The sequence below is a fragment of the Trachypithecus francoisi genome, unplaced genomic scaffold, assembly GCF_009764315.1.
Source record: "Trachypithecus francoisi isolate TF-2019V2 unplaced genomic scaffold, Tfra_2.0 Lachesis_group7, whole genome shotgun sequence".
Classification (NCBI taxonomy): domain Eukaryota; kingdom Metazoa; phylum Chordata; class Mammalia; order Primates; family Cercopithecidae; genus Trachypithecus; species Trachypithecus francoisi.
Window position 1 is genome coordinate 47,771,175 of NW_022681472.1, and position 18,631 is coordinate 47,789,805.

Here is an 18,631-nt window from a genome sequence, read left to right on the forward strand (position 1 = left end):
TGTGCAATTATGAAGAATTTTCTAACATTGCCTTTATGGAAAACAAACACACTTGCATGTATTTAAAAGCATAATAGATCACTTAAAGGACCAAAGGCAAATGTCAGAATTCTCAGTCAAGATTTATCCCACGTCATGTCAGCACTACTGCTGGTGGAAATATTCTTCTCCTCCTCCTGTATTTCCATCTTGTATTCTTTCTTTGTCTGCCAAAGCATCTTTGCTCAGGGTGAACATCGAAGTTGGGTAGTGTGCTATGCCAATAAAGCCAAAGAAAAAGTTTGACTCTTCCAAGTCAGTGAGTTTTGTATAAGTTGAAAAAAAAAAAAAATCCCAATTATCGAAGATATTCCATTTATCCTAGAGGCAAATGCCTCTTATCCTAGACCCAAACAAAATTAACTCAGATTCACTCCTAACCTACCTTATATTAAAAAAAAACAAGCCCCAAATACTCAGGATTTATACCCTACAATGGATAATATTTAATGAACAACAAATTATAAGTCATTGAGTAATGACTTTATAAACCAATTATAAAGTCATTGAGTAAATTAACCTTCATTTCATTTGTTTTCTTTAGTTCCTACGGCAGGATCACAACTCAGTCTCAACTTCTTCAGTCCCTTCAATAATTCTGATGACTGACAAAATTTGGCAATTTGTGACCTAACGTCATAACAATATTGCTCTACCCACTTTTTTTGTGCATGTTTCCTTTTACAATAAAGTACAGGAGCACCAAGTTCTAAGTTCTTCATACCCCTGCACTCAAAACATCTTCACATGAAACTATGAATAAACACCAACTTCCTATCTGTAACAATAAATGTCAAGGAGCCAATTTTTAAAAATCTATCATTTTGTTTCTATAACTCATTTTCAAAAGGACAGTACTTCCAGTCCAGTGCAGTGGCTCATGCCTGTAATCCAAGCCTGTAACTCCCAAGAGTAGCTCATGCCTGTCTTGGGAGGCCAAGACAGGAGTGTTGCGTGAGTCCAGGAGTTTGAGACTAGCCAGAGCAACAAAGTGAGTTGATGTCACAAAAAATTTAGCCAGGTGTGGTGGTGTGTGCCTGTAGTCCCAGGGGAGGCTGGGAAGGGAGGATTGCTTACGCTTGGAAGGTCAAGGCTGCAGTGAGCCTTGCTGGCACCAACGCGAATGCACTGGGTGACAGAGAATGGGTATAGGTGACAAAGAAAGACCCTGTCTCAAAAAAATTACTAAAAAAAATTTTTTTAAAGGAAAAAAAAAAAAAACAGTACTTCCTAACATTTTCTTAACTCCACCTAACATCAGCGTAATGTGATTATAATTTAGTACCTAGGTTCAAATCTGTCACTACCAGCTGGGTGGTCTTGTATATTTTACTTAACCTCTGTAACTTCAGTTTGCCTATGTATCAAATGTGTATAAAAATCACTACCTCAAAAAAAAAAATCACTCCCTCAAATGGTAGTTCTGAGAATTATGTAAAATGGCTTGTAAGCCAAATGTTTAAAACAGAAGTCTGCTACTCAATGAATATTCACTGCCTATTATATGTAAGACATCATTAATTAATGTCTTCCCCTATTTTCCTCTCTAGGCTTTTAGATTTAAAAAAATATATTTTTTAAAAGTATTTCACACAAAAGTATGCCACTTGGGAAAAATCTACTTAAAGCTACCAAGTTTTTCTCCATTTTCAATTATGGAACCGCTGTTAATAAAGAACAGGTCAAATTTTTAAGGCAATTAAAAAAATTTTTTTTGCTAAGAACAACACATTCGCCATTTACTTGATACAATTATTACTTTGGATTTACTTTGTGGTTTCTTGGTCTAACTTATTTACATGTTAAAAAGCTTATTATGCAAATTCAAGAATGAATAAAAAGGAAAAGATAAGTGACTGACAAAAGTATCTGAAGTATGCCAACACACCTCTTATGAAAATCACCTTCCTGTCTTGGAAGTTTACAAGGTGGAGCTGATAGATTGTGAGAAACATGGAAGTCTCTTGTTCTTGGAGCAGGGAGGAGAGGCAGTTAACGGTTAAAAATTAAATTGCAAAATCTCTATCAAATATGGGATATAGTGATTTGAAGTATTTCTTCTGAACTAGTCTCTCACCCAGCCGTCTAATTCTGAAACTCCTTTTGCAAAACACAACTGGTATGGCTTTGCCCCTGATAGGTCCATATAATATAAATAAATAATCTATTTCAAGAAAACGGAGACTGCTGCCTATCATTCTAATTTGAGTTTGACCATAATCCTGGACAATGAAAGAACTGAATATATGACGCATAGCTTCTCCGTGACTCAGTGTGATATGGGAGACTAGCCTTCCTAAATACTCGAAAATCCTCTGCTTCTACAGAAAATCACAACACATGGAAAAGTGACTTAGAATGCAAAAAAAGATGTATGTTCTATTTTCCAGTGTGACAATGTGCAGAACATAGTGTAATATGCAAAAACCAACAGTTCTCTTCTCAAACTAGTGGTGTTGGTAATTCTACCTATAATGAAGATTCGTTTTTTTTAAACAAAAAAGAAATAGTGTTTACCAGGGTCTGGGGATAAAAGAGATGAGGAGTTACTGTTTTATGAATACAGAAGGCTTCAGTTTGAGGTGATGAAAAAGTTCCGGAGATGGACAGTGGTGGTGGCTATATAGCAACGTGAATATACATAATGCCACTAAACTGTACACTTAAAAATGGCTAAAATGATAAACTGTATGTATAGTTTACCACAATAAAAAATTTCAATGTTATTCATCTTAAAAACAACACTAGATAAAACAAGAATGTGTTGTTATAAATTCGTGTTCATCTAGGCCAATGATAAAAATCCCCTAAAGCAACAAAATTAAAATGAGCACCCAATCAGATTGAGTGACTCAACATAACAAAACCATTTTGTCATCATTGAAAGCTACTAGACATGCCAGGAGACTATACTTACTGAAATACTGAAACACATGTGCACATACATACACATACACACACGTGTGTATATATATATATATATATAAACATAGACATGTGTATATATATGTATACACACATATATATACACACACACATATATATACATAGACACATGTTTATGGTCAATATAACAATAAATTTGTATAACCATATCTTTATTAATCAAATAGTGAGAAAAAAAACTGGTGGGGTCAATATATAATGCAGAATTTAAAAGATTATCACTATAGCATGAATCACACTTGCACACACTCTTCAGATGTAGAAACTACTGTAACAAAATAGCTGTGAGAACAGTGTCTACATATCTGAGTCTCCCACTCACACTATCCCTTACACCAAGAAAACTGGGTTGGTTTCCATTTGCTTACCACTAGTCCCAGAACGAGGGTGCGAACTCTTTCTCCTATCTCAGGTGAAATGTCATTGCCAAACTGCTGCAGGGTAGTAAGGAACCTTTTCAGCTTGCTGAGTTGCCTGGCGCCACAGGCTGGGGGCAGCTGTTGATTAGCCAGAGAGGAGGAGGAAGAAGAGGAAGGCCCATTGCTGAAGCCATTGGGTGGTGAGGGGGCGCCATTCAAGGCTGTAGGAGAATGGCTCGTGCCATTAGTTACTGTCAAGAGCACAAAATCAGAAGGAAATCATAAACTTACAGAGAACATGCATGAGGAAATTGCCACCAAGTTTCCTACCATTTACATCTACATAAAGGTTTTTTTTTTTTTTTTTTTTTTGAGGCGGAGTCTCGCTCTGTCGCCCGGACTGGAGTGCAGTGGCCAGATCTCAGCTCACTGCAAGCTCCGCCTCCTGGGTTTCCGCCATTCTCCTGCCTCAGCCTCCCAAGTAGCTGGGACTACAGGCGCCCGCCACCTCGCCCGGCTAGTTTTTGTATTTTTAGTAGAGACGGGGTTTCACCGTATTAGCCAGGATGGTCTCGATCTCCTGACCTCGTGATCCGCCCGTCTCGGCCTCCCAAAGTGCTGGGATTACAGGCTTGAGCCACCGCGCCCGGCCTACATAAAGGTTTTATAACTTTTTAAATGTTGGGACTTTTTAAAAATGCTTGGACTTCACATGGTTACTACATCCTCAGGTACTCTGTAACTAAATGGGTCTACTCCTCATACTGAGTGATGGTATCCTGAACAGAGGCTGATAATAAATGGAGTCTGCTGCAACCCAGGGCTAGCCCTGCCGCCCATGTGCACATATGCCAACCACCTGAAATGTTTCAAAAATAGAACAGACAGCTTCGGATGTCAGCCTTTGGTCGCAGGCTTACATCAATATAACAGGACTACTCCTTTCCAAACTGCTCCCCTAGAGAAAGTGTACATTTGGTGGAGACTAAATTTATCATTGAACATTTTTAATCATGTTTTGTACACACAACTGACAGCTGTGTTTATAGGAATAGGACTTTCAAGTTTTAACCTTCCACCACCCAATTAGAAGGCTATTTTCTCCCCCTCACACTTCTTAACCACTTCTTTAGGAAAAATGCATATTTTATGTACAAAGCCAAAATGGATATGGTGTTTAATAAGGAGTTATTTCAAGAAATCAAAAGGAGACACCTCAATTCAGCCAAGAGCATGGAGTGGTGATAATTCAGTAAATTCATTTCTGATAAAATTTGTTTGAACATCAAGACGACAATCCCTGTCACTCTGTAACCCATTAATATGTACACTAATAATAAGTACAGAAAAAGAAAGCAAAACGTTGATAATCCATAAGAACCAGAATTAAAAAATCTGCATCCTTTGCATTAAAGAAAATGTTGATTTTATCATGTTAAATCAATTAATTTGATAAGCAGACCTTTATCAAACCCATCTTTTTAATTTAATTTTGATATAGTTTGAAAATATTTTAAGGACGATGTTATTGTTAAAAGTTTCATTTTGACATAATAAAATGGTTCTCTTGTCCCAAATGAGTATCATAATAACCTGTCAAGATATGCCAGCTCACCAGGACATCTCACAGGAGACATATGCCCACCCCTGTGGCTTTGGGTAACAACAAACCAAATATAAGATGACAACGTTACAACTTGGCATTGCACAATCACCTGCTCCTTACGCATTTGGAAAGGTCTTTTAAATGGCAGCGCAACACTGCATAAACAGCCTGAGGATGCGTATTTTGCTAATCCCTTATAGTCCCACAGATCTATTTTTGCCTTTTAGTTATTTTTCATTCATATGGATTTCATGGCACACGGTGTGCAAAATAGCTGCAACCGATAACATTTACTAGTTTCACAAATCCTTGACAACAATTTCAACTCGGATTTTGAGATTTATTAAAACAAAGTTATTAACTATCCCTAATGAAATATACAGGAAAGAATGGGAAGTTGCAATTCAGTCAGAATTTTCTGTCCTTTCCTTTGGACTGTACCAAAAGCAATACACTCCATTGAGAGAACACAGGACTTGAGCCAAGCAGGAATGGAGTAAAGTTTTAGTAAGAGTCTGACAGGTTCAAAACAAGAAAGACACAACCGGGCACAACGGCTCACGCCTATAATCCCAGCACTTTCGGAGGCCAAGGTGGGAGGATCATGAGGTCAGGAGTTCAAGACCAGTCTGACCAACATGGTGAAACTCCATATCTACTAAAAATACAAAAATTAGCTGGGCTTGGTGGTGCATGCCTATAATCCCAGCTACTCAGGAGGCTGAGGCAGGAGAATCGCTTGAACCTAGGAGGCAGAGGTTGCAGTCAACTGAGATTGTGCCACTGCACTCCAGCCTGGGTGACAGAGTGAGATTCTGTCCCCCAAAAGAAGGCAAGAAAGGCACTTCTCACTTCAGAAAGTTTTCTGTATGATATTGTTGCATATCAATACCCCTTTTAACTCAAGGATATTATATTTTAACAATATTTGCAACCGCTCTAAATAGATGAAAATGGTGTTAGAAGACCAGAAGTAACCTAGAAATAATAATAGCACATTTCCATGTTCCAAGTCATGCTGAACAAACTAAAAGAGCTCCACATTAAGATGAATTAGAAGTTACAGTGGTAACAACTGGAATTACAGATGAAATGCTCCTTCATTTGCTAAAATCATAGCAGACTACAACTTTGAAGCAATAATGAAAAGGAAGGCAAATATTAGCAGTCATACAAATTATACCTAAGCTATGATACTCCTGTGCTCAGTAACCTACTCACTGGCAAAAAAATGATTTTTTTTTTTTTTGCTTCATTTCTGCATTACACATTGATGCTGAATCTTATTTTCCCTTGATTTTTCATTTGCAGAAAAAAAAATCTAATTTAAACTTTAAAACCGAAACTCAAAAGCCTGAAATGACTACTTACATGTTGTCGGTGTAAATGAACTGGTTCTTGGAGCTCCTTGAGTAGTTGGGGGAGGTGGCATCGTTGGAGGAGTCAGCCTAGATTGTGTCTTCACATCCACAGGTGAGTCTGGCATTGTGGAGTGCTTCTCAGTACGATCTGGAGGATGCCACCAGGAACATATTATTTTACTCCTTAAGCACCTCAGTTTTTCAAGTGGGGTTTATCTTTTTTAAAAGCAAGTGAACAGAAGAAATTCAACATCTTCTATCAATAAAATACGCTTATCTACTGAAGTTTAAATCAGGATTTTATCATCCAAACTCCACTTAAGAAAGTATAGCACAGATGGCAGGACCTCATTTGTAACTAGGTTATATTATATCCTATTGTTATTTCTGGCTTAGGCAGATGCTACCTTGGTAGTGTTATATGCAGCAGCACAACTGCACTGGAAGCTGAAGCCAATGTTAGCAAGAGGTAGAAAATAGATGAGGAAGTGGGATGATAATGAACCCCTCATGACAGCTCAGAAATAACAAAAACCTGAAGTCTGCTATGCAGGTGAGATACTGGTAGGAGCCAGCTCTTTGTAATGATTTTCTGTAACACCTGCCATCCCTTTGCTATCCTTAGTTTCCTGGCCTCTTAGATGAAACAGGTTATTGTCTTCCAGACATATTTCGCACTTCAATTTTTCCTGCCCTGTTTTAAAAATCACTGCTACATAAGTGAAATGTGTTATACAATGAAGTGAAGCTATTATTTACTTAGAATGTGTAAATTTATGACTTGCCATTTTAAAAGCATGAAACCAATCCTCCAATTAATAATTTCAAACAGGAGTAAGAATGTAAAAGTCCCAAATGCAGAACTAAAAAGAACTAGACACTGCTAATATTGTTTTCATGAGTTTGTGGCAGACACGAAGAAATTTACTGATTACCCAATAATGGACATTCATACTTCCGAACTGCTTTCTCTTAAGTATACTTTTCCCTTGACATTTTGAACTGTTTTTCTCAATCTAATCTACTTATCAAAGCAACAGACCTTTTGATCTGTTCAAAGCAATTTCTTAACACTTTGGTTGTAATAAACATTTAAAAGTTGAAATAATGTTGCTATCATCTTAAGGAAGATGCAATAAAAGGATAAAAATAATCATTCAAATAAGAGCATTTGCACAATGAGTTAGTCAACAGCAGTATCAGAGTCTCTATTTTTGGTTGTTTCTTTAGATCTAATTCTTTCACAAACATGTGTAGGCACGCACAAGAACACACACACACCCAAAGTGTTTCGAGGCACCTCTTGCAGTTATAGACACAAATATCTCACACTTGGACTTTTAAAAAGGTGAAGTTACTATTAAGAAAGAACAAGCCTTTAAAAACGTTACAATAACCACAGTGAGAAATTCTCAAAATTACTTAAAGGACAATTATTGAAAGAAAAGGAAAAACCCAAATTACTACTATCACAATTCCAAATCTACCTCATTCTTGTTCAAAGCAATTTCTTAACATTTGGGCTGCAATAAAACACAACATTTAGAAGTTGAAATAATGTTGATATCACTTTAGGGAAGATGCAATAAGAGAATGAAAATAATCATCATTCTAATAAGAGTATTTGCACAGTAAGCTATTATTATTATTATTGATGAGTTAACAGCAATATCAGGGTCTCCATTTCTGAATCTCTACTTCTGACTGAATAACAATGGATGTGCCTATAGTGAATAAAAGTGTTCTGGGTGAAAGGATGGTAGAGACACAAATGAAGAGCATTTTCACCTTTGTCTATTGTTAAAAACTTGTCTTCAGATTGCTATTCCAGAACATTTAAAAACCAGTAAGTCACTTATTCTAGAAAAATACAGAAGTTAGGTAGGCTTAAAACTGCTTCTTCAATAGTTAAATTCATTGCACATTCTACTCACCTCAACCAACCTCAGCAACAAGGGAATAAATAGCTTCCCACTTATGTTGCAGCTGAGGGAAGAGGTACAGCAGCAAATACAAGTCTCCCTAAATAAAGGCAAATATTTCTGTCATGCCAAGGAGGGAGGGAGAAGGGGAGGCTTGCCAGAGTCGGCTGGGAGATAACAGTGGGAACTGCTGGTCCATCTGGTTTTCATTCTGCTAACACTCACACGGAACTGTTAGAGAAGGCAGTCCAGATACACAGATTTGAAGCACGTGGTTGCACAGACAGAGAAAGGAAGAGCAGGAGGGGGAGGGGAAGTGGGAGTAATAAAAAAATAAATGAAGCAATAGAAGGAAAAAGAAGAGGAGGAAAAAGAACAAAATAGAGAGACAAGAGCCTGATGGGGGAGTAAGTTACCCTCAACAGCTTCTTTTACCCTCAGTGGCTACAAGCTGGACCTTAATGTGCACAGCCCCCTACCTGACTCAAGTTTATGAGTCAAGGAGCAATATCTAAACTTTAAATATATTTGAAGCCTATTTTTCTTTTTTTTAATAGACTACATTAAAAAAAAGAAATGATAAATTTGACAATAGGTTTCCTCCTCAATTTTAAGTTTGCATTTAAGATAATCTTTGTATTCCTATCTTCTTCCTTCCCAATTTTAGAAAGTTTTTGGTATATTCATAATTTTGATTTGAAAACATCTGAATATTGTCTTGGTCCACATTTGTAACATGATTCCTATCCAGAACATCATCATCCTTAGATTATTTTTTTAATTCTGGAAATGTCAACAATAACTACTGAGCCAATGCATAGAAAACACCACTACTTCTAACAGGAATATGAACATTCTAGCCAGAATATATGTATATGTGCACATATTTAGGGTTTTGACATTAGCCAAATTTCTGCAATGGTTAGCTTCACTCTGATCAAATGGAGTTCCAGCCCAGAGGTCCTACAAACTGAGACAAAGTGGGACCATATGTAACTCATTCTGTGCTGTTCAGTGCAATCAATCCAGGATGGAGATAGATGGTGAAATAACCAGCCAGGCCTAATCCACATACACATGAACACTCTCTGGAGCACAGAGATTTAAGATAAATTCAGAAAATGTGTTTCAAGTGTGCTGAGCCCTGTTGCATTTGTTTTGGATTATTTAAAAACTTTTTTTGAAATGTATATTCTTGAAACTTTTATAGCAAACAGCACAAGCAAGCTGATTTAACCACAGAAGCATTTCACTCCATTTCAAATTAGAGGACATGGTAAAACCAATATTAAGTTATAATATTTTTTATAGAATTTTTTAAGTTCATGGAAATTATAGTGTCCTAGTATGTAATTTCCATTTTTTAGTTGCAATAGAGGAATTCTGACATATAGCCAAAGACTGACACAAAATGATTAAAAGTCAAAAGAAAAAAAGAAAAAGAAAAAACCTCCATCAGATCATGTAGCAAAGGTAAGTAAAATCAAAAAGGGCTGACTTTACTTCTACCTTAATGATTCACACTACTTCTAAAGACGATCTTCCCTCTGGGTAATGTTTCTCTCACATGGCAAATATCCAACACATATGTACCAAAGATAGTTGATGCATGGAAAAGAAATGTGGCACATATTAATACATTACCTATATGATTTCAATATCCAGTTCAGTGTCAGGGCCTTCTAGAAGTGGTATGTTTTCCATTTCCTTTTTTTTTTTTTTAACAAAAAGAAAAGGTATGGCATAATCTGCCATGGCCCTTACTTTACTTTTAGTTAGTTCAAATAGCACCAGATGTGTTTCTAAGGTACAAAAAGTAGGTATTCTGCATTTTCCTTGTTTACATAGCATTCTAGAGAGGACCAGTATAAAACAAAAACAACAACAACAACAGAAAAGGAGTTCAAGTGTTGGTAGGTGGCATATCTTTTTCTATCAGTTTATCAGGTCAATTATTATAGAATTCTCAGAGATGTTACGGATTAGGAGGAACTTCTTGGACCATTAGTAGTTAGTCTGAGTTAGTCATATTTGAACACGTGTTGGCTCGGCTAGAAGGTACTAGAGAGGATAAGCCAAAGTGGAAATGGAAGTCCTGTAGCAGGAAATAGGAAAGGAGAAAGCTAGAGAGGCATCAAGGTGGGTATAGAATTTTAATTTTTATTTCACTGGGAAAGATGGCAAATACAGTTCCGAAAATGATGCTATGTAGTGACTCCAATGTCTGGGTGTCAGATGTTACAGGAGACTATCCATGGACCACAACAATGGTGCTGGTTGCTTCTGCCTTCCATCCAGCCTCCACCCTTCCCTGATGGGCAATGTGATGAGCCCATTCCTGCTCAGAACCCTTCCGCAATGCCCGAGAATAAGAGTCAAATGCTAAGCATCATGAAATGACACAGTGGGGTATTTGGCATAACAGAAAAACCCTGAGTTAAGGCAGACTGGTTTCAAATCTTGACTTTTTCAACCATTAGTAGTGAGTTCTCAGGCAAGTTAGTTTTCCCAAGCCTCAGTCCCTCATGAGAAAAATGCAAAAATGATCCTCTGTCCCTCATAGGAATGTGGTGAGATTGAATGAGGTTGCACGTTTTAAACCCTAGCACTGTGCCTACTTACATTAGGTACCAACAGATGTGAGCTTCATTCTCTTGTGCCATCGACTCCATGATCCATTCCTGACTTTTCCCTCAACCCTAGGCTCTATCAGTACCAGTCACCTTGGTACTCCTTGGCTTTTCTGCCTTTCTTTTTCTTGCTGTTTCCCTCATCTAGAATAAACTGTCCCACCCTGCACATTCTTCACTGCTCACTGTAGATCACACATCCTCTTTCAGCTTCCCTCAACTGCCCCAGGCAACAGCCATATCACATTACCTCTGCCTTTCTTTTAGCATTTATCACAGCCCTTCTGTATGATGGTCACATGTATATATTATACACCCAAACATTCCAACTAATGCAAACGGTAAGCATTTGATGGCAATATTTTTAAAAAATCCTCCTGAGGAGGATGCTTAATAAATACGTATTAATATAGTTGTGGTTCTCACAGGAAGGATAGTTACATTTCTAACTATTAGAAATTCATTCCTTATATTATTGTCGGTTCAAAGATACCAAATTTCATGGTAAAAGACAAACACACACCATCAACAGTACACACAGAGAGAGGATAGAATGTAGGCAACATGGGAAGATACTGGAGACCTGAAATTTAGTTCAACTTTGCAACTTATATAGAATGACGTCTCACCTCATGTCTTACTACAGGTGCTATGATCTGAATGTTTCCCAAAATTCATGTGTTGAAACTTAATCACCAATGTGATAGTATTAAGAAGTGGGGCCTTTGGGAGGCACTCAGACCATAAGGGCTCTACCATCATGGATGGGACTGGTCCCTTATAAATGGGCTGGAGAGTGCTAGGGAGGCCACTTTTGCCCCTCATCTCTTCTGCCATGTGAAGAGGCAGCATTCCAGCAACAAGTTGCCATTTTGAAAGCAGAGACTAGGCCCTTACCCAACCTGCCAATACCTTGATTTTGCATTTCTCAGCCTCCAGAAGTATGAGAAATAAATTTATCTTGTTTACACTACCCAGTCTAAGGTACCGATATAGCAGTACAAACGGACTAAGACCATAGATGTTTTATGAATAGCATTTTTGCTGAAACACAAATAGGATCTTATCTATTCTCTGATCTAAAACCTTCAGGAGAGTCCCATTGTCCATGGAATAAAATATAAGCTCTTTAGCTTAGTCCATGTTGCAGACACTGCTGAGTTCTTATTCAACAACACTTGTTGCTTTCTTCCTCGCTGCTTTCTTCCTTGCTGGAGAGCCCTGACTTTGTTTAGGTACTCATCCTCTTCCCACAATCTTTGGGGGCAAATCCTCCTTTTTGCACATTAGTCAGATTCTTACAGTTTCTTTTTCAATAGCAGGCTTCAGAGGTGGGTGATGTAATTCAATTCTGGACCATGGGCCATGAAGGGAGGTCTACTGAAGAGGCTATGAGAAAGACGTCCTCACTTTCTAAACACGGACCCAGGGAGCAAATAGTCCCTTCTTTTCTAATAGGCACTGTAAATGATTACTTCCCTTCACTTTTTTGAATTCTACTTTTCTTATCTATAAATTAAGCATGTTGGATTGCATTCTTCCTAAAGATCTTTTGCAAATACTAATATTCTCTGGTTTCTTTCTACAGATATGGCTTACGATCATTACAGACATAAAGATGACCACCCTGAAAACATATATTTGATAATGAAGTGACCACAAATACAATTACTTTGAAAGTGGTGATTATAACTAGCCTTCCTCTGTTCACATAAATTTCCATGTCCATAAGAATGTCTGCATATCAATTTTTCTCCCACAAACATTAAAATTAATGTCTACCTCTTTTTTTCAAATATATTTTCAATCCTCATTACTAAATCCTCATCAATGATTTAGTTATAAAATACACATTCTAAAGTCCAATTCTCCCTCTTTAGTTGTCACCAAAATAATCACCAGGGTTTTCTTTCATAGCGCAGGCTCTTAAAAGAGAATCTATAGTCACTTTCTCTGGTTCTTCATCTCCCAGTCCATCTTCCATGCACTAAAAGCAGAAACCTATGAGACTGTCTGTCTAAACATTTCTCTCCCCATGCTAGAAACTGCCATTCCCTCTAGTCTCGTAACTACCTTGGGAACTACCATGTTCTTTCATGAACTTGTACCCAAGACACCAACAAGCCCAGACATAGCACCTAGTCCAAGATAGGCAGTGTCAGTCCTTCTCCAAGATCTTTATATTTAGAGTTGAGGAAAGAAAAACAATCCCTCTCCAGGGGTAGAAAATGGCACCTTCCACGTCTAGAAAGCAGGTCTGCAATACAAAAGCCAGCAACTAACAGGCAGAAAGAAGCAAAGAGAAGTAATAAGAGATTATAATGGCAGTGGTAAATAAAGTCCCTAATTCTACTGAATACTAGGGACTTGTCAGATATGTAAAATTCCTACAATTTGGGTCTTCCAAACCTTCTACAGATTCCTAGTCAATCAATCCCTTCTTTGCCTATAACCTAGATTGAGCTGATTTTCACCTAAACCAAGAAATGCTGATAAAATAACCCTGGCATGTAAGGTGGAGTGCGGTAGCTCATGACTGTAATTCCAGCATTTTGGGAGGCTAAGATGGGTGGATCACTTGAGTACGAGAGTTCAAGACGACCCTGGCCCAACATGGTGAAGCCCTGTCTCTACAAAAAAAAAAAAAAATACAAAAATTAGCCAGGCGTGGTGGCACATGCCTGTAGTCCCTCCTATGCAGGAGGCTGAGGCAGGAAAATCTCTTGAGCCTGGCAGGCAGAGGCTGCAGTGAGCCAAGATCTTGCCACTGCACTAAAGCCTGGGTAACACAGTGAAACCCCATCTCAAAAAAACAAAAACAAAAACAAACAAAAGCAACCCTGGCATGTAGCATCAAGATATCCTCCTAAACTCCACCAAAACTCTTCTCAATTGTCTCTTTATTATTAATCCAAGAAACATGTACACTACTTTATCTGGCATCTCTGTAGCATCTGAAGCTTCCCTACTTCCTTCCTGAACCATCTGCATAACCAGAATCCCATGAGTCTAATACTCTCTTTCTCTGGCCTTCCTCGCTTCTCCTTTTCAGTCACTTAAGGGCTCCTCATTTTCCTGCTCTGTGATAACTACTGACATTTTCCCCTAAAATTCCTTCTTAGACCCTTTTCAAATGTTTACTCTATACGCTTCCTTAGTGATTTCATTTGTGTTATCCTTGGACTTCAGAGACAGGACTAGAATTTGCCATCCCCTATGTAAAACTGGCCATGTTCTGCAACTCCTGTATTGTGGGAATAAACTCAGATAATGTGTATTGCATTCTTGCTCAAATGCCTGATACATGGTAAGCACTCTGGAAAGGGTGACTTTATTCACTCTGTGGCCAGTATGAGAATAACTGTAGTCAATATCCCTCCCAAATTCTAGACCCAAACCTCCAGAGGGCTACTCATTTCTACAACCTGAATCATCTACCATCTCTTGCCTGACCTATTCAACAAGTCATTGAATGGACTCCCACCCTTCTCCGATACATTCTCCAAACCGCATCCAGCTATTTTTCTACGTATGCCAGTGGTGTAACCAGAGATTCTGCCTCTCTCCTCTTATAATCTTCAAATGTCTCTTATAACCTTAAATATAAAGTCTGTGCTCCTTAACAGGACATAGGAAGACCTTTGTGACCCATCTGGCTCCTGCGACTGCTCCAAACACATTTTCATTTCTGCCATGTACTCCATCCCCACCTCTGACCTCCATACTAGACAGCTGCAGTTCTCCAAATGCCCCTGGTCACTCCGACTTTCATATTCACTGTATCCCTTTCCTTGAATACTCTTCACCCCACCACTGCCTAATTAAGTCCATCATTCCTTTAAAACTCCCTTCAGGTGTTACTTCAGCCAGAAACCTTTTGCTGACAACCTTTCTATCCCCGGCTGGCTGGGTTTGTCCCAAGTTCTTATATTAGACTGTCTAAATCCCTCTTGGCAGCACTGAGCACACAGTATTTAGACCACAATTTACTTAAGAGAAATGATGACATTTTATTTGTTTTTATAGTCCCAGCACTTAGCAGTGTCTGACACACAGTTTTAACTCAAGATGAAATTATCTATGTATCTCTTTTTTCCTCTCATCATCCAAAAAGAATTCCAAAAGAATTTTCACATTCTGGAAAAATTAATCACTAAAGATAAATCTAAAAAAATACTACTGGATTATTCAATTCACCAGTTTTCTAACAACTCTCAGTAATCACAACATATTTCCTAAGACCTTTTAGTATATGATACCAGAAGAAAAGGTTTGTAAGGCAATGTATACACATATGATCTATAGCCTCTAAAAACTGTTTTACAATAGTAGTGTCAGTGTAGTCATACATGTACACATTCAAAACAAAGAGAAAAGCATATTGTGAACCAAAAACATACTTTTTTCCACATTCTACAGGTTTTCTGTTGTTTAGTCTGTGGATGGTGGGATTACAGGTTATTTTTATTTTCTTCTTGTTATTTTTCTCTGTTCTATAATGGGCATATTTTATTTTTTACAAGCCAAAGAAAAGCTCCAATAAACAACTGCAGCAACAACAAAACTCTATTAGGATGAATCACCTAAAATCAGGGTTAGGCATTGTGCCAAATGTTGGACATGCTTTATCTCACTTTAAACCTCTCTATGAAAAGGTACTATAAATTTGCCCACTTGATAAAAAAGGAACTGAGGCCCCGAGGGATTGAAAAATTTTCCCAAGGTTTTAAGTCAGGTCTTAATCGAGATATTCTTAAAGCTCATTATCATCTAAAACTACCGTCATTTTATTCGTGGCCTGGAAAACTGGGATACGAATTGCACTCAGTAAACGTTAAATCTGTAGCTAGCATTACATTAAAGCCGTATCTGCTGGCGGGGTGCCGTGGCTCACACCTGTAATCTCAGCACTCTGGGAGGCCGAGGCAGGTGGATCACGAGGTCAGGAGACTGAGACCATCTTGGCCAACATAGTGAAACCCTGTCTCTAAGAAAAATACAAAAAATTTAGTGGGGCGTGGTGGCAGGCGCCTGTAGTCCCAGCTACTGGGGAGGCTGAGACAGGAGAATGGCAAGAACCCAGGAGGTGGAGCTTGCAGTGAGCCCAGATTGCGCCACTGCACTCCGGCCTGGGCAACAGAGCGAAACTCCGTCTCAAAAAAAAAAAAAAATAAATGAATAAAATGAAAAATAAAAAAATAAAAAAAATTTCCATCTTCCAATACAGTAGCCACTAGCCACGTGTGACTATTTAAATTTTAATTAAGATTAAATAAAATTTAAAACTTAGTTTCTCAGTCACACTAGCTGCATATTCAAATTTACATGTGCCTGGTGGTTACTATGCTAGAAAGTTCAGTTACAAAACACTTCTGTCATCACAAAAGGACAATACCATCCTAGAAAAATGACTCTGAAATGTTATCCTAGAAACAACAGCTCTGTGGCAGAAGTCCATGGAGGTGACAAGGCAGACCAAAGGGGTGGGGAGCAGAAGGATTGTCTGCAGCCTCATCCTAAACATCTTCCACTGCCATTCAGATCTTTCACTTGCTTTATATGCTGGGTTTCTACATTTGGTGATGATGAGATAGAAAAAACTGAAGCCCAAAGATACGTAAGCTATGAGCTCTGAAGAAGTGCCGGCACAAGACATTCTCAGTTCAGGTGATCAGTAAACACCAAGGTGACCATGACAGTGAGGACAAAGCCACGGGCTCAGTCCTGGGATGAGTCAGTCAGCAGCTGGTTCGGAATCAGAGAAGACTGAAGCACATCCCTGTGGTCTTTAATGGGAGTGAATGTGGATTAAGAGGGAAGCCAGGTGAGAGAATGAGATAAATCTATGCCAATCAATCATTATTTCTGGAAAACTAATTTCAAAAAAATCTTTGGCGTATCTCCATACAGGGACAACAGGAATTCCCCTTCCCTTCCTCTGCAGCCCTTATCCAGCTAGCTATGCATGGCACATTTATCTTATTTTTGAATGTGTCCCCATCCAGAATGTCGGCTTCGTGAACAGAGATTTTTCTGTTTTGTTAGCTCCGCAGCATTTAGAAAAGTGTCTGAAATAGCAGGCATTGGATGGAGGGACAGACGGACAGACGGATGGAATAAATGGCTGGGCGGGGGGGTGGGGGAGAGGAAGGAAGGAAAGAAGGGAGGTGGGGGAGGGAGGGAGGAAAGGAAGGAAGGAAGAAAGGTTAGTTTCTGCCAAAACAACTAGAGACATATTAGTAATTCTCTCTTTTTTTCAATTTTATCACTATTTTAATCAAGTAACTTAGCTGTTTGAAACAAATCCTTAAGACAGTTCAATAGAGCAAATGGTGGTTCTGCATAGAAAAATCATACTCATTTCATGAAGTAAGGAAAGATCAGCTGTCATAGGAATACCTGTGGATACCAGGCATTACTTGCATGTCTACGTCCTTCAGAAATGTCATCCCTCCCACAGCTGTTACCACCCTTATTCCAGTGACTCCTGCTTCTTATTCTAATCACCACTTCTTAGAGGTACCTAAGGTACCAAATGGATATTAAGCAGCAGTCTGGGATCTAACTACTTCACTTCAAATAGGGTAGTTCTGGGTTAATCTGACTTACACCCTGGTGTTCTGTTTAAGATCTCATTTAAAAATAAGGGTCCCTGGCCGGGCGCGGTGGCTCAAGCCTGTAATCTCAGCACTTTGGGAGGCCGAGACGGGCGGATCACGAGGTCAGGAGATCGAGACCATCCTGGCTAACACGGTGAAACCCCGTCTCTACTAAAAAATACAAAAAACTAGCCGGGCGAGGTGGCGGCCGCCTGTAGTCCCAGCTACTCCGGAGGCTGAGGCAGGAGAATGGCGTAAACCCGGGAGGCGGAGCTTGCAGTGAGCTGAGATCCGGCCACTGCACTCCAGCCCAGGCTAGAGCGAGACTCCGTCTCAAAAAAAAAAAAAAAAAAAAAAGGGTCCCTGTTTAACAAAGAAAAGTTTGAAGCCCCTGGCACAGGCAAATAGCAAATTTCTACTTAAGATTAACAATACTTAGGAAGGAAAACTAAGTTGCCCAAATAACGGAAGTCACTCCTCCTTATCCAAGGAGAAGAGAAAGATGCATGTTATCACAAGGGCCCCAAAACTGAACATAAGCCTGTATGTTAACAACTTGTTGGCCGGGCGCGGTGGCTCAAGCCTGTAATCCCAGCACTTTGGGAGGCCGAGACGGGCGGATCACGAGGTCAGGAGATCGAGACCATCCTGGCTAATACGGTGAAACCCTGTCTCTACTTAAAAATACAAAAAAAAACTAGCCGGGCGACGAGGCGGGCGCCTGTAGTCCCAGCTACTTGGGAGGCTGAGGCAGGAGAAGAGAATGGCGTAAACCCGGGAGGCGGAGCTTGCAGTGAGCTGAGATCCGGCCACTGCACTCCAGCCTGGGTGGCAGAGCAAGACTCCGTCTCAAAAAAAAAAAAAAAACAATTTGTTGCCAAACTGTAGTTCATTCTGGAAAGTAAAAAAACAAACAAAAAACAAAAACAAGTCATTAGTGATCCAAACCTTTTATCATCTAAAGAACTGACAATTATTACTCTAATAACATTTGTCTTCTTTGACAGGGTTAAAGAAGGTGATAGAGAAGGTTCAGAGAGCTGCTACAGAAAATTGGTAGCACGGACACTCAGTAGAATCAGTTATGATCATCCAGATAGTAGTCAGCAAATCAGCAGAGACAATCAGGAAGGTGCCCAGGGTAGGTACCTGTGGCTAAATCTTAGACA

General features: G+C 39.0%; 1 protein-coding gene across 4 annotated transcripts in view; it reads right to left on the reverse strand.

Annotated features, from left to right (window-relative positions):
- RUNX1T1 (RUNX1 partner transcriptional co-repressor 1) overlaps window positions 1-18,631 on the reverse strand; it is a 147,635-nt gene that overhangs the window by 54,489 nt on the left and 74,515 nt on the right. For all 4 annotated transcript variants that reach the window (XM_033202428.1, XM_033202430.1, XM_033202429.1 and 1 more), the window contains 2 exons: window positions 6,322-6,459; window positions 3,354-3,595 (listed from right to left, as the gene is read on the reverse strand). In XM_033202428.1, the coding sequence (XP_033058319.1) occupies window positions 3,354-3,595; window positions 6,322-6,459 (380 nt within the window). The remainder of the gene's footprint in view (window positions 1-3,353; window positions 3,596-6,321; window positions 6,460-18,631) is intronic.